The 26357-nt window shown below is 43.3% G+C and overlaps 1 protein-coding gene across 2 annotated transcripts in view; it reads left to right on the top strand.

Moving 5' to 3' along the window:
- The first annotated feature begins 1214 nt into the window (after positions 1–1214).
- MFHAS1 (multifunctional ROCO family signaling regulator 1) overlaps positions 1215–26357 on the top strand; it is a 101455-nt gene continuing 76312 nt past the window's right edge. For both annotated transcript variants that reach the window (XR_012235953.1, XM_073598595.1), the window contains exon 1: positions 1215–4768. Coding sequence is in view for 1 of the 2 variants with exons in the window: in XM_073598595.1 (XP_073454696.1) it covers positions 1879–4768 (2890 nt within the window). In the remaining variant the exon portion in view is untranslated. The remainder of the gene's footprint in view (positions 4769–26357) is intronic.

Here is a 26357-nt window from a genome sequence, read left to right as displayed (position 1 = left end):
GCTGCCCAGAAATGAGAGAGCCACCTTGCAGCCGTCACTTGACTATACGTGGGATGGGAAGAGGTTAACGAATTAAATACCACCAAAAGAAAGCTCAATCTGGGTACAGTGTTGCATGACTGCGCAATTGTCATTCTAAGTGTGACAGCGCTGAAATCTGAAAATTGGCCTTGGCAGGAATAGGCTGAAAGTGCCCAGCAGTCAAGTGGTTAACTGCTTCCGGACCAGCCGCCGCAGTTTTACTGCGGCAGGCTGGCTCCCCTGCGCGGAATCACGTTACTGTACGTGATCTCGCGAGGTCCGGACAGCAGACGCGCGGGCCCGCTGCACAGCGGGGGTGCCGATGCTCGTGGCCGAAGGTCACGATGACCGTCGGCCACAAGCAATCGTGACCAGGAGACACAGAACAGGGACGAGTGTGTGTATAAACACACACTTCCCTGTTCTGTTCTGACAGGAGTGACAGATCGTGTGTTCCTATTAGCTAGGAACCATGATCTGTCACTTCCTTTAGTTAGTCCCTCCACTTCAGTTAGAATCACCTCCCAGGGAACATAGTTAACCCCTTCACCGCCCCCTAATGTTAACCTCTTCACTGCCAGTGAAATTTTTACGGTAATCAATGCATTTTTAATTGACTGATCGCTGTATTAATGCCAGTGGTTCCAAAAATGTGTCTAAATTGTTTGACGTGTCTGCCATAATGACGCAGTCACAATAAAAATCGCAGATCGCCACCATTACTAGTAAAAAATAAATAAATAAATAAAAATGCTATAAATCTATCCCCTATTTTGTAGACACTATAACAAACCAATCAATAAACGCTTATTGCAATTTTTTTTTTACCAAAAATATGTAGAATACATATCGGCCTAAACTGAGGAAAAAAATAGTTTTTTTTTTATTTATTTTGGGGGGATATTTATTATAGCAAAAAGTAAAAAATAATGCGTTTTTTTCAAAATTGTCTCTCTTTTTTTGTTTATAGCGCAAAAAATAAAAACAACAGAGGCGATCAAATACCACCAAAAGAAAGCTCTATTTGTGGGAAAAAAAGGACGTTAATTTTGTTTGGGTACAGCGTCGCACGACTGTGCAGTTGTCGGTTAAATCGACGCAGTGCCGAATCGCAAAAAGTGCTCTGGTAAATTCTTCCGGGGCTGAAGCAGTTAATTAAGCTTTGACAAAAAAAAAAAAACTACTGGAAGCTGATTGTTTTATTTATGAGATGTTGCACTCCCCAGTCCCCAACGTTTGATCTCTCTGTATTCCGTTTCAGTAGCACAGATTTAGCCGTCATGGCCGCTAGGGGGCGGCTATCCATCATGCCAATGGCTTGGAGTTGCGGGCTGTCTGGCAGTCCCCACCCTGTGATGTGACAAGGAGGGGAGGGAAGATACAGGTTAGGAGTCAGTCTACATAGATGTGACAATATACACGTTATCGGGCTGCGGGACTACGCCGCTCCTCCTTCCCGAGGACAGAGGATGAGGGAATACAGAGCTATCCATAGATAGATCCATAGACAATAGCTGGATCCCCCACCCTTCCCTGCGTACTGAGGCTGCTGGGAAAGATCGGAGGAGGCGAGGAAGTGCATCTCTTTTTCTCATCTGCCATTGCTTTGTGATGATCTGTGCGGTGGATGTGTGGACTCATCATCCGGCTTTATTGTGACAGCAGCCTCCTCCTGTTCTGATGGAGGGGGGCACGGTGACATGTACATGGCTGGTGAGTGGAGGTGTAGGGATCGGGGGTGACACACTGGGGATCGTTGTTATCCATCACAGGGAGTGATCTAGGTGGAGGATGTCATATCATGCTTAGGACTATGATGCACCACCGCTGACACCCCCACCCTCCTCACTGTTGATCATGATGATGGCATCAGCAGCAGGAAAGGATGGCTACAACAACAGCTGTGACCTGAAGACTGCTAGGCTATGGAGGGATGCCGCCCTGCGCTCCAGGAAGCTGAGGAGCAGCCTTAGACAGCTCACCCTAAACTGTGGGGATCATGACAAGCTCATCCTCCCTGAGGACCTGGGCGACGTGGAGGTGCTTAACCTGGGCAACAACTCCCTGGAGGAGGTACCTGATGGCCTACATAGTCTGTCTATGGGCAACCTTCATGTCCTCATCCTGCGCAGGAACAAGTTCCTCAACGTGCCCTCTGCTGTGTACGAACTGGGTCGCCTGACCGAGCTGGACATGAGTCACAACCGATTGGGCTGTCTGACGGAAGCCGTGGGCTTACTGAGCCAGCTGAAGAAGCTGTGCCTGAGCCACAACAAACTGCAGACCCTGCCAAGGCAGATCGGCTCTTTGATGCACCTAGAGGAGCTGGATGTCAGCTTCAACCGCATCAGCCAGCTACCCGACACTATGCAGGGCCTTCCCCGCCTTAGAGTCCTGGATCTGGACCACAACGACCTGTGCAGCTTTCCTCAACAGCTCCTGCATCTCCCTGCGCTGGAGGAGCTGGACTTCTCTGGTAACAAAATGCTTGGCAGTGACTGCGGTGGCTCCTTGCCTCCCGGCATTAGAGCCATGAAGTTGTTGAAGGTCTTGTGGTTGAGTAGCACAGGGCTCTGCTCCTTACCAGACTCCTTCTGTAGTTTAGGTAGCTTGGAAAGCCTCATGTTGGACAACAATAACCTCTGCTCGTTGCCCGCCAGCTTTGGGGAGCTGCAAAAGCTGAGGATGGTCAACCTGTCTTCAAATGTCTTTCAGGAGTTTCCAAAGGACCTACTTCAACTGCAGGACTTGGAGGAGCTGTACATGAGCCGTAACAGGCTGACGGTGATACCAGAGGGCATCTCTAGCTTGTTCAGGCTGGTCACCTTGTGGTTGGACAACAACAGGATAAGGTATCTGCCGGACACAATAGTGGAGCTGGGCTTGCTGGAGGAGCTTGTGTTGCAAGGTAACCAAATAGCAATTCTTCCAGATAACTTTGGGAAACTGTCCAAAGTCAACATCTGGAAGATCAAAGACAACCCTTTGATTCAACCTCCCTATGAGGTTTGTATGAAAGGGATCCCTTACATTGCTGCATATCAGAAAGAACTAGCCAATTCACAGCCGGCAGTAAAGCCAAGGTTAAAATTAGTCCTCTCAGGCCAGATGGATGCTGGCAAAACTATGCTTAGGCTTTGTCTCACCGATGGTCTGCAAAGCAGCTGTATACCGGGAAATACAGGGATTGAGGTCACTAACTGGACAGCTGATGTAGAACGGGGACTTACATTTATTGTGTACGAGTTAGCAGGGGACCAGAGCTATGACATAATCAATCCTTTCTTCCTCTCCCCTGGTGCTCTGTATATCCTTGTTGTTAATTTAAAGTCTTACGTTTCTACACATTTTTATACATCTGTAGGTTATTTTCTACATTTTATCAGTGCCAAGGTACCACATGCAGTTGTATGCATAGTAGGGACTCATGCAGACTTGTGTGAGGAAAAGGAGATCGAGGAAAAATGCCTTGATATCCACCACCAGATTTCCCTGCAGGAAAAGAAGGATACGGAGTCCCTACAAAATCTGGCACAGACTGTTGACGAAGCCCTTAGCCAAAATTATGACATGCGTGCGTCGAACCCTCACGCCGCTTTTTATGGTGTTAGTGATAAGAATCTGAGGAGGAAGAAAGCTCAGTTGCAATATTTAATGAACAATCGTCTTCAGATTCTCTCCCCTGTTCTCTGTGTCAGCTGCCATGATTATTCCAACATCAGACGCTTGCGAGACAAACTCCTTTCCGTGGCCGAGCACAGGGAGATTTTCCCAAACCTGCATAGAGTTCTTCCCAAATCCTGGCAAATGCTGGAAGAATTGCACTTTAAACCTCAGGAGCTCTGGCTGACTTGGTGGGACTCAGCAAGGCTAGGGCTACAAGCAGGATTGACCGAGGACCGACTGCAGAGCGCCCTGTCTTACTTACACGAGAGTGGGAAGTTGCTCTATTTTGAAGACAATGTGACTCTTAAAGAGTACGTTTTTCATAATCTGACTAAACTTATTGACATTTTGAATGTCTTTTTCCAGAGAGATGCATCTGTCCTGCTACAAAAGCTAATGAGTGACTCTAAGATAGATGAGTTGAGGGCCACGCAGCTTCATCATTACGTTGAAGGTTTTCTTCTTCATGGACTTCTGCCCACTCATATCATTAAACTACTGCTTAAACCACATATCAAAACCCAACAAGACTTGCAGCTAATTCTTGAACTTTTGGAAAAGATGGGCCTGTGTTACTGTATCAATCGACCCAAATGCAAACCATTAAATGGGGCCACGGCTTGGTATAAATTCCCTTGCTATGTGAAGAATGAAGTACCTCATGCAGAAGCCTGGATCAATGGTACCAACATATCTGGACAATCTCTAGCAGTAGAACAGCTACAGATAGAATACAGCTTTCCGTTTATATTTCCTCCTGGCTTGTTTGCCCGCTTTAGCGTTCACATTAATAATCATGTTGTACATCGATCAGATGGTAAATTTCAGATCTTTGCCTATAGGGGAAAAGTGCCAGTTGTAGTGAGCTTTCGACCTTCCAGAGGAGCCTTACAGTCAGACGTTTTGTCTATTGCCAGCCATGCTTCATTGCCTAACATATGGACTGCATGGCAAGCTATAACACCCTTGGTTGAAGAACTGAATGCACTATTACAAGAATGGCCCGGCCTTTACTACACAGTACACGTTCTATGTTCCAAGTGCCTTAAAAGGGGGTCACCCAATCCGCACATCTTCCCTGGTAAGTTTATTATCAGCTGTATGTGTTTGTGTGTGTGTGTGTGTGTGTATATGCCTCTGTGTAGTCACTGTCTCTCTTGCATTTTTAATATAGCTGTATAATATTTTACCAGTTTAATTGTATATTAATTTTTTTCATTGTACTAAACAGTTAGGCCTCATGCACACTGGACGTTTGTGACGTTACTGTTAGGGGCATCAAACTTTTTTTGTTTTTTTTACTGCATCTATACTCCCCTGCGTGTTATCCTATGTGTTCATGCACACATAGGCTTTAAGGCCCCTTTCACACTTGTACGACCTAAAAGTTGTGTGACTTTGACGCAACTTCGACATGACTTGAAGCAATGCCTGTGTAATCTTGAGGTCTATGGACCTCAATTTGCATCAAAGTCGGACCAAAGTAGTGCAGAGACTACGTTGAAGTCGCACAGATATGGTACTCATTGGAAATCGTGGGGTCCGACTTGTCATCCGACTTAGCAGTCCCAAGTCACAGGATAAGTCGCACAAGTGTGAAAGGGGCCTTAGCAGCATTTTTGGCAGGAGAGTTTAGTGGCAGAAAAAAAAAAACCCCCCACTGCCAACGCATTCGGGGACAGCAGCGTTTTGCCAGAACAAACGCTGAGAGCTCTTAAACTCTGCCAAATGATGTGTGCCCAGCGTTTTTTTTTCTTGTTTATTTTCTAATAACACTGAACACTGGTCCTCAACAACCAGTAAATAGCATGCTGGCCGCTTCATCCTTAACAACGGGAGTCATCAGCTGAATGTAAACAAAACAATTGCTGGCAATAAAGAATTGAGAAAAAAAACAGCCCCAATCCATATCATGTGGTCCGGCATGGTTCAGGAGAGTGGGGTGCTCGCTTGAATTCCCCCCCTTTTTCCTGGCCCACTGGGCTTCATGCTCAGATAAGGGTCTAGTATTAATTTTGAAGGGGGACCCCACTCAATTTTTTTTTTTTTTTTTATTTTGGCGTGGGGTTCCCCTTAAAATCCATACCAAACTTGAATGGCCTGGTATGGATTGAGGGAGACCCCACTCTGTTTTTTTCCAAAATTTTTTATTGCCAGCAATTTTTTTGTTTACGTTCTGCTGTCAATGGGGAAGCCTGCTAACAGCTGATATTCACCTATTGTTAAAGTAGTTCTAAAGCCTTAAAGGTTTTTCACTTTATTGCATTTTCTTACCTGAGCCCGATCTGATCCATCAATGTGCACGAGTGTGGTGGCTCCCGCCACTGTCTTGCTCCTTAATGGGCAGATTGAAAGCAGCCGGAGCCATTGGCTGCCACTGCTGTCAATCAAATGCTGTGACACGGGAGTGAGGGTGCCATGTCCTGCTGTCTGTGTCAATGGACACACAGCAGCAAGGCTCGGGAACGAGCACGCACAGGTGCCCCCAAGGAAAGTGGCTTTCCGTGGGGGCACCCACTGAAGAGGAGGGGCCTGGAGCATTGTAGGGAGACCCCAGAAGAAGGGGATCGGAGCTGCTTTGAGCAAAGTAAGTATGACATGTTTGTTTTTTTTTGTTTTTTTTAGAAGAGGGAAGCTCCACTTGTTCGCACCCTCCACTGCTACATTTGGCACTTTTTGGGTACCTGGTACCCACTTCTGGGTAAGCTCACTGTGGTGATCTACGAGCATTTCCGGCCCCTCCTCCTTCCCACCCCGCTGCCTTCTGGGACATGCACACAGGTCCCAGAAGACGGCGGGACCATTCAGAAAGCGCAGCGCGACTTGCGCATGCGCAGTAGGAAACTGGCAGTAAAGCCTGAAGGCTTCACTGCCAGTTTCACATAATTACAATGTGGGCGCCTGAACCTGAAGCTGATTGACGAATCAACTCCCAACATTGTGGGATCCCTGAACAGGTAAGTGTCCTTATATTAAAAGTCAGCAGCTACAGTATTTGTAACTGCTGACTTTACTTTTTTAAACAGACTGGATCTCCTCTTTAAGGATGCGGCGGCTGGCTTGCCAGTCACTGGTTTTGTTAAGGACGCCGGCGGCCCCACTCCTTAATGCTAATGCTACTAAACGTAGCTTACACACTGTTTTTTTTTTTTGCAGTTTTTAGCTGCTAGTGTGCATAAGGACTTGTTGTTGTTATTATTATTATTCAGGATTTATATAGCGCCAACAGTGTGCCCAGCCCTTTACAACATGACTTTTAGCTTTAACAGTAAGCAGTGACCACAGAATTTTTAAAGAATTGTAACTTCCAATGATTATCAGTCAGCGGTATTGATTAGACATGTATAGCTATAAGTATTTTCAGGCCTAAACAGTTGTGAATTGTAACAGAAGTATGACTATGCTGCATTTGGAGTGTATAAGGCACATGTAATATCTATGGTAAAGTGTGTCTGGCAATAGTAAATACTCATGTATTCCTTTTAGGGAAAATTGACTCTACTTATGAACAGCTGCATGTCTTCCTAATAGCATCTCTTGAATGCCTTCCTTCTTTTCAGGTCAATGACCTCCAATGTATAAAATATGTTCTACATAAAACATTGCTGCAGTTCCACAAATAATAGTTTTGTTTGCTACTGTGATTACCAGTGACGCTATTACCATGCCTAACATTGATGTCGATAAGGGCTTTCTAAAATATGGTACCGTATTGACAGTATATTTTCATTTTTTCCAGGCCATTTTTAAATCTGGAAGTCTTTCATTATCTCTTTCACGGTTACATCCAATTGGTATATAAACTTGATAAATGTAGGCTTTCACGTGACTTTGTTATTCTAGACATCGTGTCGCGAAGCATAATAAACTTTGAAGCACAACAGATTAGTGTATGTAACCTATGTATAAATATTTAGACCGTATATATTTTCCTGAGTGTTTGGAGTGTATGTTCACGTATAGTGGTAATAATGTGTTGGTGGTGCCCTACAGAGACCCTATGCTTTTCTTCCCCCTGATCTTTGCACCTTTTGTTAAAGTGGCCTTTTGCAACCTTTTTAGCAGGGAGGAACCCTTGAAATCATTTTTAGGTTTGAGGGGACCCCCACTAAATATATTAGACCTATGGCTCATGGTATAATAATGTAATTAGCATGTTGTAAAGAAATAAAAAAATAAAGAATGGGATTTACTTCATAATCGTGAATTTAAACAAATTATAATAGTACTAGATAGAAAAGAAACACAGGCAGTGAAAATTTTGATAACCTCTTACATTGGTGGTCAGTGTACAAGTGACCCCTTACATTGGTGGTCAGTGTACAAGTGACCCCTTACGTTGGTGGTCAGTGTAAGAGCAAGTCCTTTCATTGGTGGTCAGTGTGGAAATGACCCCTTATATTGGCAGTCAGTATAAATGTAACCCCTTGGTGGTCAGCGTACAAGTGACCCTTTACATTGGTGGTCAGCGTTCAAGTGACCCTTTACATTGGTGGTCAGCGTTCAAGTGACCCTTTACATTGGTGGTCAGCGTTCAAGTGACCCTTTACATTGGTGGTCAGCGTTCAAGTGACCCTTTACATTGGTGGTCAGCTTTCAAGTGACCCTTTACATTGGTGGTCAGCGTTCAAGTGACCCTTTTCATTGGTGGTCAGTGTAGGACTGAGTCCTGTCATTGGTAGCCAGTGTAGAAATAACCCCTTAGATTGGCAATCAGTGTATATGTAACCCCTTATATTGGCAGTGAGTTTGGAAGTGACCCTTACATTGGTGGTCAGTGTAGAAGTGACCCTTACATTGGTGGTCAGTGTAGGACTGAGTCCTTTCATTGGTGGTCAGTGAAGGACTGAGTCCTTTCATTGGTGGTCAGTGTAGGACTGAGTCCTTTCATTGGTGGTCAGTGTAGGAGTGAGTCCTTTCATTGGTAGCCTGTGTAGAAATTACCCCTTAGATTGGCAGTGTACATGTAACCCCTTACATTGGCAGTCAGTTTAGAAGTGACCCTTACATTGGTGATCAGTGTACAAGTGACCCCTTACATTGGTGGTCAGTGTAGAAGTGACCCCTTACACTGGTGGTCAGTGTAGAAGTGACCCCTTACACTGGTGGTCAGTGTAGAAGTGCCCCCTTACATTGGTGGTCAGTGTAGAAGTGACCCATTACATTGGTGGGCAGTGTAGAAGTGACCCCTTACATACTGTAGATTGTCAGTGTGGAAGTCACCCCTTACATAAATATTCAGATGAGGTCGGAGATCATGTTTCCATGTTTGAATTGCTTTCTTCTCAAGGAACCCCTTGCTCTCTTTGGAGGAACCCCAGGGCTCCATGGAACGTTGGTTTAGAAAGGCAGTGTTGGAACTATCCACTCAGTTGAATAGGTATTTCTTTAGATACTTATTATGCTTGGAAAGTCATAAAAGCCAAGGTAATGTTTGGTATGTTCATTACTAGGAGATATTCCCTTGTCTACAGGTATGCCTTATTATAGGCTTACCTGTAGGTACAAATGACTTTACGACCACTTTAAGAAAGTTGCACAGCTTTGTAAGTTGTTTGTAAACCTGGTGACCTCTCAGCAGTACGGTGTTGTCATGTACTGGTCACCAAACCAAACCTGGTGTACTGGTCACCAAACACGTTTAAAGGTTATGACTGTAAACCTGGTGACCTCTCAGCAGTACGGTGTTGTCATGTACTGGTCACCAAACCTGGTGTACTGGTCACCAAACACGTTTAAAGGTTATGACTGTAAACCTGGTGACCTCTCAGCAGTACGGTGTTGTCATGTACTGGTCACCAAACCTGGTGTACTGGTCACCAAACACGTTTAAAGGTTATGACTGTAAACCTGGTGACCTCTGAGCAGTAAAACATTGTTATGTACTGCGATTCCAGTCACCAAACACTCTTCTCCATAAGCTTTTTTTTATAAGCTGTATCTTGGTAAACTTGGTGACCTCTCAGCAGCACAGTGCTGTTATGTACTGATGTAAAGGTTAAATGTACGGTATCAGACAAGAAAACTTCTAAAAATCCTTTAATTTATATTTTTTTTCTAAACATGTCTTCTAAATCAAACTATTTTTAAGGTCTTGGTTGCACAATTCCACATCCTGTCCAGAATCCCACTTGAGCAGAACTTGTGTGTAGTCCGTTGATATGTGATTCTAGCTGTATTACTGAGCTGGTCATGAGCCTCGTTTTTTTAGCCTGGATGATTTACTGCATAGCTTAAGACTAAACATTTTCTTGCTCTGGCAGCAGGCCTTAGAGATTCTTTGAATAACTTAGTGCTGGATTAAAGTCAGCTCCAGCGCAATTGCCATAGATCAGTTTAAGATATATAAGTTGTTGTTTCCTAAATTGTCAGTGCATCTTAACAAACACTGGTTGAAAAACTGCAGTCTGTCAAAACAGATTTTTGTTTAAATATAAGGCTCTCTGTGCATGGTACTGATGTTTTAACACTGGATCTTCATTGAAGAAAGTTCCTGCTTAGAAAGCACTAGTGTGATCTGTAAAGTGCTTGTGTGCGTTAATGTTCATACCCAGATAAGTGTAAAATCCTTCTACCTCCCAGAATGCTAAATAAATTAAACCCTTCCCAGGTTAAATAAATGAATATTCAAAATCTAATTTTTTTTTTTGTAAGATGGTGTGACCAGTAGTGCAAATTTTTTCTCATTCTTTCTTTACGTATCTGAGCGTTGTGCTGGTCTGCGCGCACGGGAATATAGAAAAACAAGTGTTTGCATTCAGATCAGTAAAAAATAAATTGATTGAGTGCAGAAATACCTTGCATTTTTGCAGTAGTCCCAATGTGGGTTATTTATTTTTCTGCAGAGCAAGCTGTGACCTTGGCCAGATACTTTGGCTCATGAGACTTGTGCACATGCAGAACTCTGCAAGCAGCTTTACTTTGTGCCTATGTATTACAAAGGAGCATGCAATAAAGAATCTATTATATTTTGTCTTGGAGGATAAGGCCTACATGCATGTGTAAACAGCACGGGATGTTTCTGTAGCACTGCTGATCTTCTGATGATACTGAAAAGCTCTCTTATGAATAGACTTTTTAGTTTGACAAGTAGAGCACAAAGGAATTCCCGCTGTTGGTTCTCTTGAACCTTTGAAAATGCTTTCAAGAGAAAGTTAAAAGTGGACCTGTCACTCTGAATCAATGTCAGCTCATCGTGCTATAGGGCACTCTTTTATCTGTGACTGGTACTTTTGTTATGTGACCATTGGCTATAGGTAACACGCTGTGGATGTGACTGTATCATTTGTGATCCAAATACACATTTTACCAAGTTATTGTTTAATTACCTATAGGCATAGCCCTGAACATGTAAAACATTTTTTTGATTTTTAAAGTGATATGCCTTGAAAATTACATCCCATGAGCTGTCACGGTTGCTACTTCAAGTACAGGAAACTGCTGTTTTCTAGAGTAGTATATGAGAATGGATCCTCAATGATTTATAGCAGCGGTCTCAAACTGGTGGCCCTCCAGCTGTTGCAAAACTACAAGTCCCGTGAGGCCTTGCAAGGCTGACAACCATGGCTGACAACCATGACTCCCTCAGGCAAAGGCATGACAGTACTTGTAGTTCTGCAGTAGTTGGAGGGCCACCAGTTTGAAACCCCGGATGTATAGTGTATTTGTGTGTAAGCCTGGCCATTTATAAAATTTTTCTTGTACAATTTTCCTTTAGATTTACCAAAACCATATAATATGAGGTCAAACCTAAACACACAATTTGTATGCAATCGGGCAGGCCCTTGCACTACATAGTTGAAGGTAAATCTAAAGGAAATTGAAGAAGAAAATTGTATACTGTTTGGCCAGCCTAACTTTGTAACACAGGCAAGCCTATTACAGGTGCCTAAGAGCAAAGAAACGTGAATCTCTTTTTATTCATAGCAGATATGATTTATGAAAACTGAACAAAAGGGGCAATGTTGCCCAAGAGACCTTTAGTCTCTCTTTTAAATAGCGGTTTCAAGGGGTAACAGTTCTGCCGGTGGTGTAGCATTTATTAACTGTCTACAGTATGTCTCTAGGTCAAGGGGCGGTGACAGATCGATTCTGATCCACCCATTGACCATATGACTTGTAGATCATTTTGTTGCCATGCTGACCCTCTATCAGAAGTGTTTTCCCTTCCCCTAACATATGCAGAGTGGTGCAGGGAAGATGCAGCAAGACATAGCTACCTGTTCTGCCATGTTGGTCCCCATCATCCTCCTCTGCAATCCATCACAGATGCTTGTATGTGATGTCACATATTTGAAATGCCTGGGATAATTGGAAGAAGTGGATTGTCAGGAACTAGCATGCCAGAACTATGTAGCTATGTCTGACCACCGAGAGAGAAACATGATGGAACTGGGGGAGATAATAGTAACATTAGGGTGACATGGTGGCACTTGGAGTACTTATATTATAATGATGAGCATCACTTTAATGGGGAGCAGTATATAATGGAGGGCTCACTGACCACCAATGTAGGAGGGGATGTTAGTGGGGATCCCCACTGGCCATCAATGTAAGAAGGGAGGTTACTGGGGTTCCCCCCTGACCACCAGTGTAAGAAACACGTTGCTAAGGGGGGGGGGGGATACTAACAACCAATGCATGATTTTTATTATCGCCCTATCATCACTGACCACACATATTTTAATTTAGCCACACCCCATTTAAAATGTGCTCCCACCCCACGATGATCTTTGGTTTCTTCTGTGTTTTTAAGGTAGCTCTGCTTCTCTCAGGGGTTTGTGTGTGATATTTTGGAAAAAGGTTTCCATGTTCCCCTTTAGTGTAATAAAAAGATAACAAAGTAAATTATAAGCCATTTCTAGTCATTATTTTTTTGTTCTGATCGACAGAATGAAGGGGCTGTGAAACAGAAGTAGCACAGATTAAGTTCCCTTTCACTTTTCCCACACATTGACTGTCCAAAATAGTTATAGGTCCAGACATTGCTCTACATCACTGGTCTGGTGTTGATTATAATCGTACATCGATGCATCTCGATTCAGCTGTCCACAATTCTGCATCGATGCTATGATCTGGCCTAATCAATTGGCGGATGACGTCATCCCGGCTTGCCCTGCCTCTCCTGGGAGAGCGCTCTCAGCATACTCTACTTACAGGGATTAAACTAACTGTGTCTTATTGAATCCCGTCTTACAGTACAATAAGTGCCCCACTGTACATGCTTTTTGAAAAATATGTAGCTACATACCACATTTCATAGTGCCCCTCGGCGCTCATGTGACTGCCTGGCTCAGCGCTCTCCTCTCCCCATCTGACAGCTACAGTGGGCAGGGCTGAGAATCCCCCGCTGACGTCAGCTGGGAGGAGACAGGAGAGCAGCGAGCCAGGCAGTCACATGAGCCCTGAGGAGCACTCTGAAATGCGGTATGTAGCTACATATTTTTAAAAAAAACATGTAAAGTGGGGCACATTAATGTGCTGTAAGACAAGATTCAATAAGACACAGTTAGTTTAGCACCTGTAAGTAGAGTACATATGAGTTTGTACTCTACTTACAACTCGTACTGGCTCCATGCTGGGAGTTCAGCTCGGCTTCCCCGTTTGCGCCTTCCACTGTGTTAACTCCTAGTGTGCTGAAATGTCTCTTGCTTTTGTCATTAATACAAATTTCACTTTAAGCAGGAAACTTGAAAGGTGTAAATACAGATATTTGAAATTGCAGATATTGGAACTTTGTTTTAACTGCCATGTTGTGGGTCCACATGGTATTGCTTCTGTATATACAAGCTTTGTAACTCTTTTTTCCGATGTCTAATAGTGTGTTTGCACAATTGGATCTCTCCCTTCGGTAGACGAGACCAAGCAGCACATTTTATGATTGTAATTTTAACTTTCTGAGCTCATACTCTTTTTATGCACTTTATTCTTAGTTCTCTTTCTCAAATTTATTCATGAAAAATAAGTAGAATGGATCTGATATAGTAAAATATACTTTCTATATCCATCCAAATAATGTCACATCATAGGAAGAAATACCTCCCCTAGATTTTAACAGTCCCACACTCTATTCAGAATTAAAAATAAACATTTGACTTTAGATCTACGTGCACAAGTTTTCAAGAATACAATATACAGGATATGGATGTAGAAATAAAATGGAGACAATATTTTGAAAACATAATTCCAGGGAAACAGATAAATACACAGTTGTAAACCTGGCCAGCCATTTTTTTTTATTTATACACTTCTAAATCTTGCAAAGCCTGGCAGTTGATGCACGCCATAGTTAGGCATTGAATTTTCCTATATCACCCACCCATCTATAGCTTATTTGGACAAGGAAACTAGTGCCTTAAAGTGGTTGTAAACCCTTAGGCTCGGTTCACACTGGGGCGACTTGTCAGGCGACCTAGTCGCCTGACAAGTCGCCTCCCGTTCTGTGCTATGGAACCGTTCTAATTGGAGCGACGCAAGTCGCTCCGACTTAGAAAAAGGTTCCTGTATTACTTTGGGGGCGACTTGGGGCGACTTGCATAGACTTCTATGCAGAAGTCGTCTCGCAAGTCGCCCCGGCAGTCGTTTGCAGGTCGCCTCGCTGAGGCGACCTGCAAGTCGTGCCGCCCATGTGTGAACCGAGCCTTACACATACCCATGAAGTGACTGACCTCAGGTGATACACAGAGATGAAACAAATCCTCCTACATAACTTGAACCTTTTTATCTGTAGTCTTCTCTAAATCCAGAATATTTAAGTTTGTCTGAGCTGTCAGAAAAAACGAGGACGAAGCGCTGAAGTTACACTCTGCAGAGCTCAGTGAGGAGAGCTCTGAGAGCTGATTGGAGGGAAGAGACACACCCTCCTTCACACAGCACACAGGAACAGAGCGGAGGCTGTCAATCTGCTGGAGATCCCTCCCTTGTCACCATTTTTCTCTTGGTGTTGGGAAAACTTGTCAGAAGTGATTCTTGTCAGAACTTGTCAGAAACAAAGAAGCAGACAGAAATGACACTTGGCTTTCTTACTTGAAACAAGTACACGCTATAGAGGGATATGCTCTGTTCATGTTTCGTGTCTGAGCCACTTTAAGTCTAGTCTTCCAGGAGCACAAAATGGACAAAGTAATGCACTTCTTTCCTTCTTACCCCTGGACCAACTGCACATGCAAACCCACTACTCTATAATATTAGGCAGCAAACCAGCTGTTCTGGATGGACAGTTGACCCAGGGGAGTAAAGAAATTATTTGCATGCCCATTATGCTAAAAGGAGGAGCAAAATTCTGATGAAAGTTAGACTTGGATGCCACCTGTTTTAAAAAGGCTCTACTGTGCTTCATGCAATTGTCAGAGATTTTAGTTTAAGTAACAACTACCTTTTATTGTTCTAAATTATATATTATTTTTAAGTTACCAAAAAATACATCTGTAACTACAGATACATATGCCTGACACAAGGCAAAGCATACCTCCCAACATTTTGAGATGGGAATGAGGGACACCTGCTAGCAAACATATGTAGGCATAGGACACGCCCCCTGTCACACCCCCTTAAAGGAGAATTAACCAAAAAAAAAGGTTCATTAAATCCACAAGGGCTTTTTTTTTTTTTTTTTTACCACTACTATTCCTTTATATTGGCCTTTTAAAATTTACAAATGCAGCAATTTAGAATTTGGATGAAAGGTTTACCACTGGGAAACACTGTTTGAAAGATAAAAAGTGCATTTTATATACAACTATATAGATCAGACCAAAATGAGGGACAAATGAGGAGGACAGAGGGACATTGCTCGAAATCAGGGACAGTTGGGAGCTATAGGCAAAGTGTTCTAAAACGTCTATAGAACTAATTAAAAAGGTATTAGTGCACCACTCCCAACTAGAACACCTGTTTTGGTACACTGTATTGTGAACAAAAGACCGACGCATTTGCACAAGTAAGTGGCCTCTGACTCCTACAAAAGCCATCTATTCTTTTGCATAGAAATGTTGAAAACTGAGGCACCCTGGATAGTCATTGATTTACACCTTTAGTATAGCGTTCTAGATCATTTATTTGTATCATGCATATATTTTTGCTGCTGCATTGTTGTAGTAATGCAGTGAGTCACAATCAAAGCAAATGCAAGATTTGCATTGTTTTGGATACTAAAGGCCAGCTGGAAATATAGTTATTCTGATGAGAAACAGAAACGCATTTAAAATTACAATGAAAATAGTGTCAGAACCTTGGTTATTATCTTATTTGCATTATTCATTTCTTTCAAGTCTAGTCTTCCGGGAGGCTGTCTCTAAAGATCACTTTTAACGGACCTTTCTATTTCTGGCCTCACTTGGTGTCATGTCAGACAATCAGTCTGTGCATTTAGCTGAGCACAAGAAGAACGAACGCATTAGGAGGGCTTTTACTGTGTGCTGTATGAGCTCCCCGTGATTACAGTAATAGAGGCTGGAATAAAATGACTCATGCTGATGTGCACCACCCTGGATTTTCCCTGCCTCAGTTCCTCTACAGACTCTTTTCTTGTTACACTCATTCAGTTCCTTTCTGACATACTAAGCTTGCATCATTATGACTAAATTGGGTAAATGGAAAGTTGATGTAGACGTCTGAAGTGCCACAAATTCATGTTACAAACGGGAAAAGGCTACCGTATACATTGAAAATAAATTGAAGTGATCGTTGTGTGATATAAAAAAGGCAGCTAGCACACAAAAGTAAATATACAACCTTCAATAAGCAATAAAACCAAAAAATGGTGTGCAGCACTCAACTGTGATGAACATACAAAAAATGAATTGGAAGTGATAAACAAATATAGTCCTAAGATGAATAAATTTGTGATGAGATTGAGGAAATTCTTCTGTGTGGTCAAAAAAAATTTCCAATGGTAGGTGTGCTGTGTCGGAAACACTCACCAGAAATCAAATAATATCAAGAATCAAATAAAACGCACTTCACCCAGCGTGTGAAAAGTTGTTGTACACAGATAACATAGAAAAATTAAGAAATACAGGATTAAAAAATATTGTGTAATGTCTTACAGTGCATAATGCTATTTTACTGTTTTACCTACCCATTCCCTCCCTCCCAGCCCTCACACCACCCAGTCCTTTAACTATATATAGCTTTTATTGATTACAGAACCACCAAGGAGCATGGAAAAATCGATAATGGTGCTTCAAAGGGTCGGGGAAAAAAATACCAGAGCGAGGGGCATTTGGGAACGATAAGAGATGGAGGAAAAAAAAAAAGGGGGGAGAAATTTTTGGAATCCCCACCCTCCCTCTATAGGGGGTACCCCATCTCATCCAGCCAGGGTCTCCACATTCTCTTATCTATGGATAAATGAATCTGCCTCTAAAACCTCTATTAATGTATTATGCGGGGCCCCCGTTATCATCATCCTACCGCTGGAGTTCCCCCCTCCAAGAGCTCCTCAACCCCCTAGATCTTGAAGCTGAGATGCCAGGAAGTATTACCTCAGGGGTGGGACCGCCATACCCCCTTCTTTGGTCGGTAGCTGCATAGTTTGTAAGCTAATTCTATATTGGCCCTTTTTCCAAATGAAGTCCCTAAATAGGGATTCTATTCTTTTAAACTACTTTTGGCCTATCCAGATTGGGGAGTTGTGGAATAGATATAGTATCTGGGGTAACCATATCATCTTTATTAAATTGCAGCATCCTCCTACAGACAATGGAAGTCAGCGCCAGATATCTCCTTTTTGCTTAGTTTAAGTAGTAATGGGGCTAAGTTATCCTTAAGATATAGATTTATGTCGCTTTCGATCCAGACACCCAGGTATTTCAGTTTTGCAACTACTTTTAGGTTGGGAGTTCCAGACGGTGTCTAAGTGCCTGGTATTGAAGTGGTTAAGAGGACTCTTCTAATATTGATACTATTTGACCTATTCGGGATAAAACCTGACTGGTCAGGATTTATAAGATTTTGAATACATCTATTTAGACGGGTTGCTAGTACTCTGGCCAAGATTTTTACATCCGCGCACAGTAAAAAGATTGGGCGATAAGAGGAGGGTTCCAGTTGGTCTTTCCCCTCCTTGTGTATTACAACAGTAGTGGCTTCCGACATTGAGATGGGCAGTCTCCTGCTGGTTAATGCCCATCCCAATGTCTTCAGCAACCCTGGGAGCAATACCTCTCCAAATCATTTATAAATTTCTATTGGAAGCCATACCGGGCCTGGCGACTTTTGATTGGGCATACCGGTTACTGCTCGCCGCATTTCATCCAAGGTCACTGGTGCGTCTATCTCCATTTTGTCCTTTTGTCGGGATTGTTATTCCCTGCAGGAAATTGTCCATTTTTTCCCTCCCAATTCCCCTATTGGATTTATAGAGGACCTATAGTATTGAGTAAATGTATGTATTATCTCTATTTCATCTGTAGAGATTTCTCCACTTCTTCGCCGTGACAGTGGGTGGGTGGGGGTGGGGGATTAGATCTAATAAATAGGGACAACATACAACCAACTCTCTCCCCTTTTCCAAATTGACACTGTCTCTGAAATATTCGTCTGTTCTATATCTTTCTAATAGTGGTCATTTTATACGCTCGTTTATCTAGCCATTCCCTCTGCCTGTCTGGGGTTGGGTCTTCTATATATCGCCTCTCTGACAGTATAGCCTCATTTCTAATTTCCCTTTCCCGCTCTCTAGAGTTCCCCTTAACTCTTGCCACCTGTTGGATCAGGAGACCTCTAAGATAGGCCTTCAAGGAGTCCCAGACTACTCCAGCTGATTCAGTACCTGTATTCATTTGTATGAATTAATTTAGTCTGGCCACCACTTCTCCAGAATTGTCAATCAGTTGCAACCAACAGGGGTTAATTTTCCATTCTCTTGAATGGGCTTTACCCCCTGCATTTATTGTCAAAGTGGGAAATGGTCGGAGACTCCTCTTGGGCCATACTCTATATTCCTAACCAACACTGATGCTTCTCTATTGATTAAGGCCATGTCAATTCTGGACAGAGTGAGGTAGGAACTTGAGAAACAGGAGTATTGTTGTTCCTGCGGGTGCTGTGTTCGCCATATATTGCTCAACCCCGCGTGTGAAAAGTTAGAACGCCACGACCATGCACCTCCAGCAATCTAGACACTCACCAGATAGCGGACATCTAAGAGCCTTGAACTATTGTTGTGAAGCCCAGGTGCTGCGACCAGAAGTTGACTTTCACAGGGATCATCCACAGATAACAGACATCAATATGCAATGACTTGTTGCTATGAAGCAGAGTGGCCTCTTGCCTTGGTATAAACGTAAATGTATTTTATTGAGGTTTTATGTTATAGACCAACAAAAAGTAGCACATAATTGCGAAGTGGAAGGAAAATGTTAAATGTTTTTCAAACTTTTTTACAAATAAATATCTGAAAAGTGTGAAGTGCATTTGTATTCAGTCCCCTTTACTCTGATACCCCTAAATAAAATCCAGTGGAACCAATTGCCTTCAGAATTCCACCTAATTAGTAAATTGAGTCCACCTGTGTGTAATTTATTCTCAGCATAAATACAGCTGTTCTGTGAAGCCCTCAGAGGTTTGTTAGAGAACATTATGAATGAATGAATGATTTGTATAGCGCTGCAAATGCAAACTGAATCGCCTCAAGGCACTGGATCCATCCTGTGTTGTCCAGCTTCTTAGAAGAGGTAGGTCTTGAGTTTTTTCCTGAAAGCCTGATGGTTTTCTTCCATGCAGATGTAAGTCGGTAGAGCGTTCCATAGCCGTGGTGCTTGGACTGCGAATCTTCGTTCTCCCTTTGATTTGTAGCAGGATTTGGGAATGAGGAGGAGGTTTTGGTTAGATGAACGAAGACTGTGATTGGGTTTGTAGTGTTTTATTGTCTCGCGTAGGTATTGAGCGTTTCCTTGTGGGTGAAGCAGAGGGTCTTGAATGTGATCCGATTCTTTACGGTTAGCCAATGTAGGCTCCTCGGAAGGGGACATGGATTCCCAGGGTTTTTTTCCTGTTAGCAGTCTTGCCGCCGTGTTTTGGATGGGTTGTAAGCGCCCAAGCTGATATTGGGGTAGTCCTATGTAGAGGGAGTTTGCGTAGTCGAGTTGTTCCAAACTCTGCTGCTTTGTCCTCTTCTGGAATGAAGGGGATGAGTCTACGTAGCAGGCAGAGGAGATGGTGATATCCGCTGACTTCTGATCCTATTTGTGCATCCATTGACATTTCTTTCGTTTTGGAATTTTGGTTTGCGTGTAGGAGAAGAAGCTCTGTTTTTGATCCGTTGAGTTTGAGGGAGCTAGTGGTCATCCAGTCGTCTATCAGAGTGAGGCATTTTTCTAGTCGCTGATGATGATCTTTTTGTCCGGTGATACAAAAGTAGAGTTGAGTGTCATCAGCGTATGAGTTGAAGCAGAGGTCCAATATTCTGATGATTTTGAGGAGTGGGCGAATATAGATGTTGAAGAGCACTGGTGACAATGAACCTTGAGGGACTCCACAAGAGATTGCGTGGGTTTCAGAGGTGAATGCTCCTAGTTTCACTGTCTGAGAACGATTTCCTAAGAAGGAAACGAACCATTGTAAATCTAAATCTGTGACTCCTGCTACTTCTGTGAGGCGAATGAGTATAGTGGTCCACTGTATCGAACGCTGCACTGAGGTCCAACAGTACCAGGAGACATGATTCTCCGTCATCTGCTGCTTCGAGGGCGTCGTCCCATATTTTGAGAAGTGCCGTTTCTGTGCCATGGCCTGGCTGCAAGCTTGATTGCAGAGGGTCCAAAAGTTTGTGTGTGTCCAGGTGGCGTTGTAGCTTTTGTACTACTGCTTTCTCCATAATCTTGGAGATGGTATTAAGGCTTGTTATCGGTCTGCAGTAGTTAGGGTCCTTAGGGTCGAGGTTGGGTTTCTTTAGCAGGGGTTTGACGATGCCTTGCTTGAGGGCGATCGGTACAGTCCTTTCTTTGAACGACTGATTTATGAGGTGTGTTATGGTAGGAGCCAAGATGTCGGAACATTCTTTTAGGAGTTTTGTGGAAATGATGTCGTTTGGTGATGTGCTGTCTCGGAGGCTTCTGATGATGTTTTTGGTGGTGTCAGTGGTGATTGGAGTCAGAGAAAGGTTCGGTGATTGTGTGATGTTCGTGTTGATATCCTCTTTTTGCTTTGGTTGAATGAGGTTAGTTGTTTTTTTCTGTTGAATTGTTTTCCGAATGTTGTCGATTTTGTCGATGAAAAAATCTGATAACTCATTGCAGAATTCTTGAGTTTCGTTTGCTGGGGGCTCTAAGCAGGTAGGGTTCATCGACTGAGCGACTATTTTGAAAAGTTCCCGAGGGCGGTTTAGGGCAGATGAGATGGTGTTCGAGAAATGTTCTTTTTTAGCTTTAAAGATTGCTTTGTGGTATTTCTCAGTGAGTGCTTTGTAGTTTGTGTGGTTTTCCTTGTTATGATTTCTTCTCCATGCTCTTTCAGCTCTTCTGCGTTCTTGCTTGAGAAGAGTGAGAGTGCCATTAAACCATCCCGAGTTTTTTTTTGCGGATGAGTGTTCTGCATTTTGGAGCCACTGAGTCTGCTGTTTGTAGTAATGCCTTGTTTAGGGAATGAAGTGTTTGTTCCGTTGAGTGGTTTAAATTTAGCATTGCTATTTTGTTTGATAATGTGGTTTTGAAGAGTTCGGAGTGCAGTTTCTTCTGAGATCTGGTCCAGTGTGTTGTTGCGTGTTTCGGTTTTTGGAGGGTGGAGATAGTGGTGATTTTATATTTGATAGCGTGGTGGTCCATCCATGGTAGCGGTAAGTTGTTGAATATGTTGATGTCCATATTTTGTTTGAAGATGAGGTCCAGAGTGTGTCCTGAACCATGCGTGGGAGCCTTTATCAGCTGCTGAAGACCTAGTTCTTCCAGTTGGTTAATGCAGGCGGTAGTGATAGGGTCTTGGGTAGAGTTTGCCCAGAGGTTCAAGTCCCCAAGTACCAGAAAGTTTTCACATTAGTGAACAAACAGCATCATGAGGGCCAAGGAACACACAGACAGGTCAGGGATAAAGTGGTGGAGTTCAAAAGTTGTGAAGTTAAAAGCAGGGTTAGGTTATAAAGAAATATCCCAAGCTTTGAAAATCTCACGGAGCACTGTTCAATCCGTAATCCAAAAATGGAAAGAGTATGGCACAACTGCAAACCTACCAAGACATGGCCGTCCACTTAAACTGACAGGCCGGGCAAGGAGAGCATTCATCAGAGAAGCACCCAAAAGGCTCATGGTAACTCTGGAGGAAACTGCAGAGATCCACAGCTCAGGTGGGAGAATCTGTCCACAGGACAACTATTAGTCATGCACTCCAGAAATCTGGCCTTTATGGAAGAGTGGCAAGAAGTAAGCCATTGTTGAAAGAAAGCCATAAGAAGTCCCATTTGCAGTTTGCAAGAAGCCATGTGGGGGACACAGCGAACAGGTGGAAGAAGGTGCTCTGGTCAGATGAGATCAAAATTTTACTTTTTGGCCTAAAAGCAAAACGCTATGTATGGTGGAAAACTGGCACTGCACATCACCCTGATCAAAACAGCAGGGACAGGGAAGCTGGTTAGAGTTGATGGGAAGATGGATGGAGCCAAATACAGGGAAATCTTAGAAGAAATCCTGTTAGAGTCTGCAAAAGACTTGAAATTTGGGCGGAGGTTCACCTTCCAGCAGGACAACGACCCTAAACATACAGCCAGAGCTACAATGGAATGGTTTAGACTACAGTTCATATCTATGCTTTTTTCAGCTGCTGTGTATTTGGAAAGGGTCAAGGACCTTTTTCAATGCAAAACGGTGCTTTTTTGGTTCAATATACTTCAATGGAGAAGCTGCAGAAAAGCATGTAATATTACAGTTCTGTTTGAAAATCTGCAAAACAGTCTAGAATTTTTTTTTTTCTTTTAATAAAAAAATTTGATCTGAGTCTGATGATATTTACCAGATTCAACCTCTAATAGTATATAGAGTATATCTCTTCTGTCTGTTATTCTCAGAGAGGATTAAAGATTTTACTCCCTAACCATATAGTTGGGGTTATTTATATTTACCCCTGCGTATAAAGATATTTAGGAATAAATTGTCTTTTTTTTTAAACTTTACATATTAACTAAATTATACACCACACTTTTTTTTTTAAGAATCGATTAATCAAAACAATAATCGGCCAACTAATCGATTATGAAAATAATCGTTAGTTGCAGCCCTAGTTTAGACCAGGGGTCTCCAAACCCCGGCCCGGAGCTCATTCAGAGACTGCCTGCTTAATTTCCCCCGTGCGCTTTAGACCGTGGGACAGAGCAGAAGGCAGGCGGGGCGATGTATGTGTGCCGCTGTCAGAGCGAATCCAATGAGGCAGAGCGGTGGGCGGATTCCCATGCGTGGCAGGCAGGAGGTGGGGTCCCGCTATCAGGCAGCATGGATGTGGGCTGGCTGTGTGCTGGAGTCAGGCTGGGGGAGTGGCGGCAGAGGAGGAGGTTGGGCTGGGGGAGTGGTGGCAGAGGACAAGGTTGGAGTGGAGGAGGCTCCCGCTCTGTGCAGCTGCCACCGCCAGATTTGTATGGAGGTATTGTGCCTGCTCCAGTGACAGTTAACCCCCCCCCCCCTGGTGTGCTGCAGATTCCTCCACTGACATCATCTAGAGGAGGAGCCGCAGGACTGGGAGGAACTGTGTGTGTGATGGTTGAGGGGTGTGTTAGGGGAGAGGTAGGAGGAGGGGGGTGTGATCAGAGAGGAGAGATATGGGGGGAGGGGTGATCAGACTGGGCGTATCTGGGGTGGTGGTGATCAGGCTGGGGGGGTATCTGGAGGGGTTGTAGTGTTATCAGATTGGGGGGTTATCTGGGGGTGTAATCAGGGTGGGGGACACAGATGTGCGGAAAGGCTCTGATGGGGACACAGACGTGCGAAAAGGCTCTGACGAGATTATTTACATTTTTATTCATTTATTTATAAATACATTTTTTCGGCCTGCGAATATTTATAAAATCTACAATATGGCCCTCGGGCTAAAAAGTTTGGAGACCCCTGGTTTAGACGAAGGCATATTCATGTGCTAGAATTGCCCAGTCAAAGTCAAGGACTAAATCCAATTGAGAATCTGTGGCAAGACTTGAAAATTGCTGTTTAGAGACACTCTTCATCCAAACTGACAGAGCTTGAGCTATTTTGCAAGAAGAATGGGCAAAAATGTCTCTCTCTAGATGTGCAAAGCTGGTTGAGAGATACCCCAAAAGACTTTCAGCTGTAATTGCAGCAAAAGGGGGTTCTACTAAGTATTGACTTAGGGGGGCTTAATACAAATGCATGGCACAGTTTTCACAAATTTATCATCCAGGATACCCAGGACACAGGATTCAAGGTTCTGCCCCACCCAAGACATTTTGGAACCTTCAAACTCCAGGCCCCGATCCAGAATGACAAAACCCAGAGAAAATTTACAACACAGTTTTCACCGCTCACAATAAACATGCCGGAGCTTCGCATTAGGCCTTAATGAGAAAACTTTGATTTCTATCTCCCTTTTTAATCTCACATCGTACTGTCACACTACACATGAGTGTAAGGGGATTGACAGCCCCAGTCCTTGATCAGATATTCCCTCCTTATAGGCCAAATAACAATAAAGCACAGAGAAAAATACATAACATATAAGATGAGCAGTAATAAATAAATCTGCTCATTAAACCTCACAAATCTACGTTCGTATTGCTACAGGGACAATGCAAATCACCAACCTAACCAGAAAAAGTGGTAGTTAAAGTCAGGAAGTGGGAAAGGGTAAACCCCACAAAGGAAGGAAGGAAAAGAACAGGGGAGGGGGAAATATATAAAGCAAAACACACAAAAGGTATTGTGCCCACCACCACCTACTGCTGGGACATACCTAAGTAGAGCCAAGGCTGCACTTTAAAGACTGGCTTTGAGGATATTTTTATTTATCTCAAGCATGCAAATGCCGAACACTGTGGACTTCTACATTTGCACTTGTCAGATCTTTATATGATCGTCTTTATATGATCGTATGTTTTGTTCAACTAGAACATGCCTTTTTTGTATAGCAAATGTGTAGTTTGGGAGAGTCGGACAAAGCACTGCTTGCATGCTGATTATGGAGAGTGTTCTTGAGACTGGAAGCCTGTGCAAGTCTGTATCACTAGATTCACCTGTGATCATTCTGTAAGCCTGCACATACCTATGACCTGACCTGTCCTACTGAGTTTATGCCAATAATAACCATAGCTATAACTTTTTTTTTTTTTTGCCTGTTTCACGTTGCAGTTAAATGCTGCTGTATAACAGAGACTGATGCACGTTACAAGAGACTCCTGAGTTGTAGAGAATCTGTCCAACTGGTCTATAATTACAGGGGGGGGGCTACCCAAATTGGTATAGAGGAGCTGTCCAGAGTAATGGAAAGATTGCTGCTACTTATATTACTGCAGAGCTGTAGCATATGAGATGAAATTCTGAAGCTGGTGCTTACATTATTACATTATAACTGTGCAGGGAAGCATATCAAGGGCTGAATATAGCAGAAAATCCACAACTTTTCCTTGGCTTGCTTTTTTGATACATCCTCTATACTAGGTAATGTAGCATCACAGATATCATGGCCAGCACTGAGAATGCATGCAGTTGCATCACTGTGCCTAAATATTGGTGGTAGGTGTTTAATTACTAGCTCAATCATGGCCCTGTATATGTAATTTAAGTTGACCATACATGGATCACGCTTCTGAATCGGCCAAACTTCGATCCGTGGCAGCAGCAGGCCAGGAAAATATTGTCATCCGAACATTGAGTGCAGCTAATCATCTGTAGTCATTTAATTTTAATTTCTAGGTCTATTCATTCCATTCCACCCAGTGTGTTCCATTGTAGTGCAGCCTTGAATAGGTCCTGCAGCATTTGCCCGATCCTGTAGGTACGCTGATATTCAGAGGCAATATGCAAAGTAAAGTCAATCTGCAACATTAACAAAAAAAAAAAAAAAAACTGTCTCAATATTAATCCCCAAAAACTTTTATTGCTGTCACAAGGAATGTAAACATCCCTTGTGACCGTAATAGGCAGTGACAGGTACTCTTTATGGAGGGATCGGGGGTCTATAAAACCCAGAACCCCTCCTCTGCACAGTATTCAAAACATCAAGATCGGCGTTTTTGAATACTTTTATATTTTTTAAAACTGGCGCCTTTAAGATGCCAGTAAATCCGGTAAGTGATGTCATGACATCGCTTCCGGGTTACTATCTCCGAACGAAGCATTGGATTTGTTCGGGTCTTCAGCCAGCCTGCGGACTTGCTGGCTGGTAGCTAGGGCCTCCCGGTGGGATGGGAGAGTCCGGGCGAGCGGCGGAAGGCGGTGGGAGGAGGATGTCCTCTTCCGCTGCTTGTAAAAACAGCCGAGCGGCTGCTGAGCCGCATCGGTGGTTGTTACAATAAAGCCGACTGTCTGCTCTCAAGAATGGCACTGGGGTGATGCCTGCAGCTGCATGCATGACACCAGTAAAACCCCTTGAAGCAATATCGGTAATAACGGGTACGTTTGTGCCTGATACTTCAAAAAAAGTGAATATCGGCCACGGATAATCGGCCCCACCAATAATTGGTCGATCCCTAGTGTGTACCCAGCTTTAGGGTCTTCCCCACACTTTTCTATGGTTAC

This window comes from Aquarana catesbeiana, linkage group LG01 (assembly GCF_042186555.1).
Source record: "Aquarana catesbeiana isolate 2022-GZ linkage group LG01, ASM4218655v1, whole genome shotgun sequence".
Lineage (NCBI taxonomy): Eukaryota > Metazoa > Chordata > Amphibia > Anura > Ranidae > Aquarana > Aquarana catesbeiana.
The sequence above is the reverse complement of the archived record's forward strand: the minus strand, read 5'-3'. Positions and strand labels throughout refer to the sequence as shown.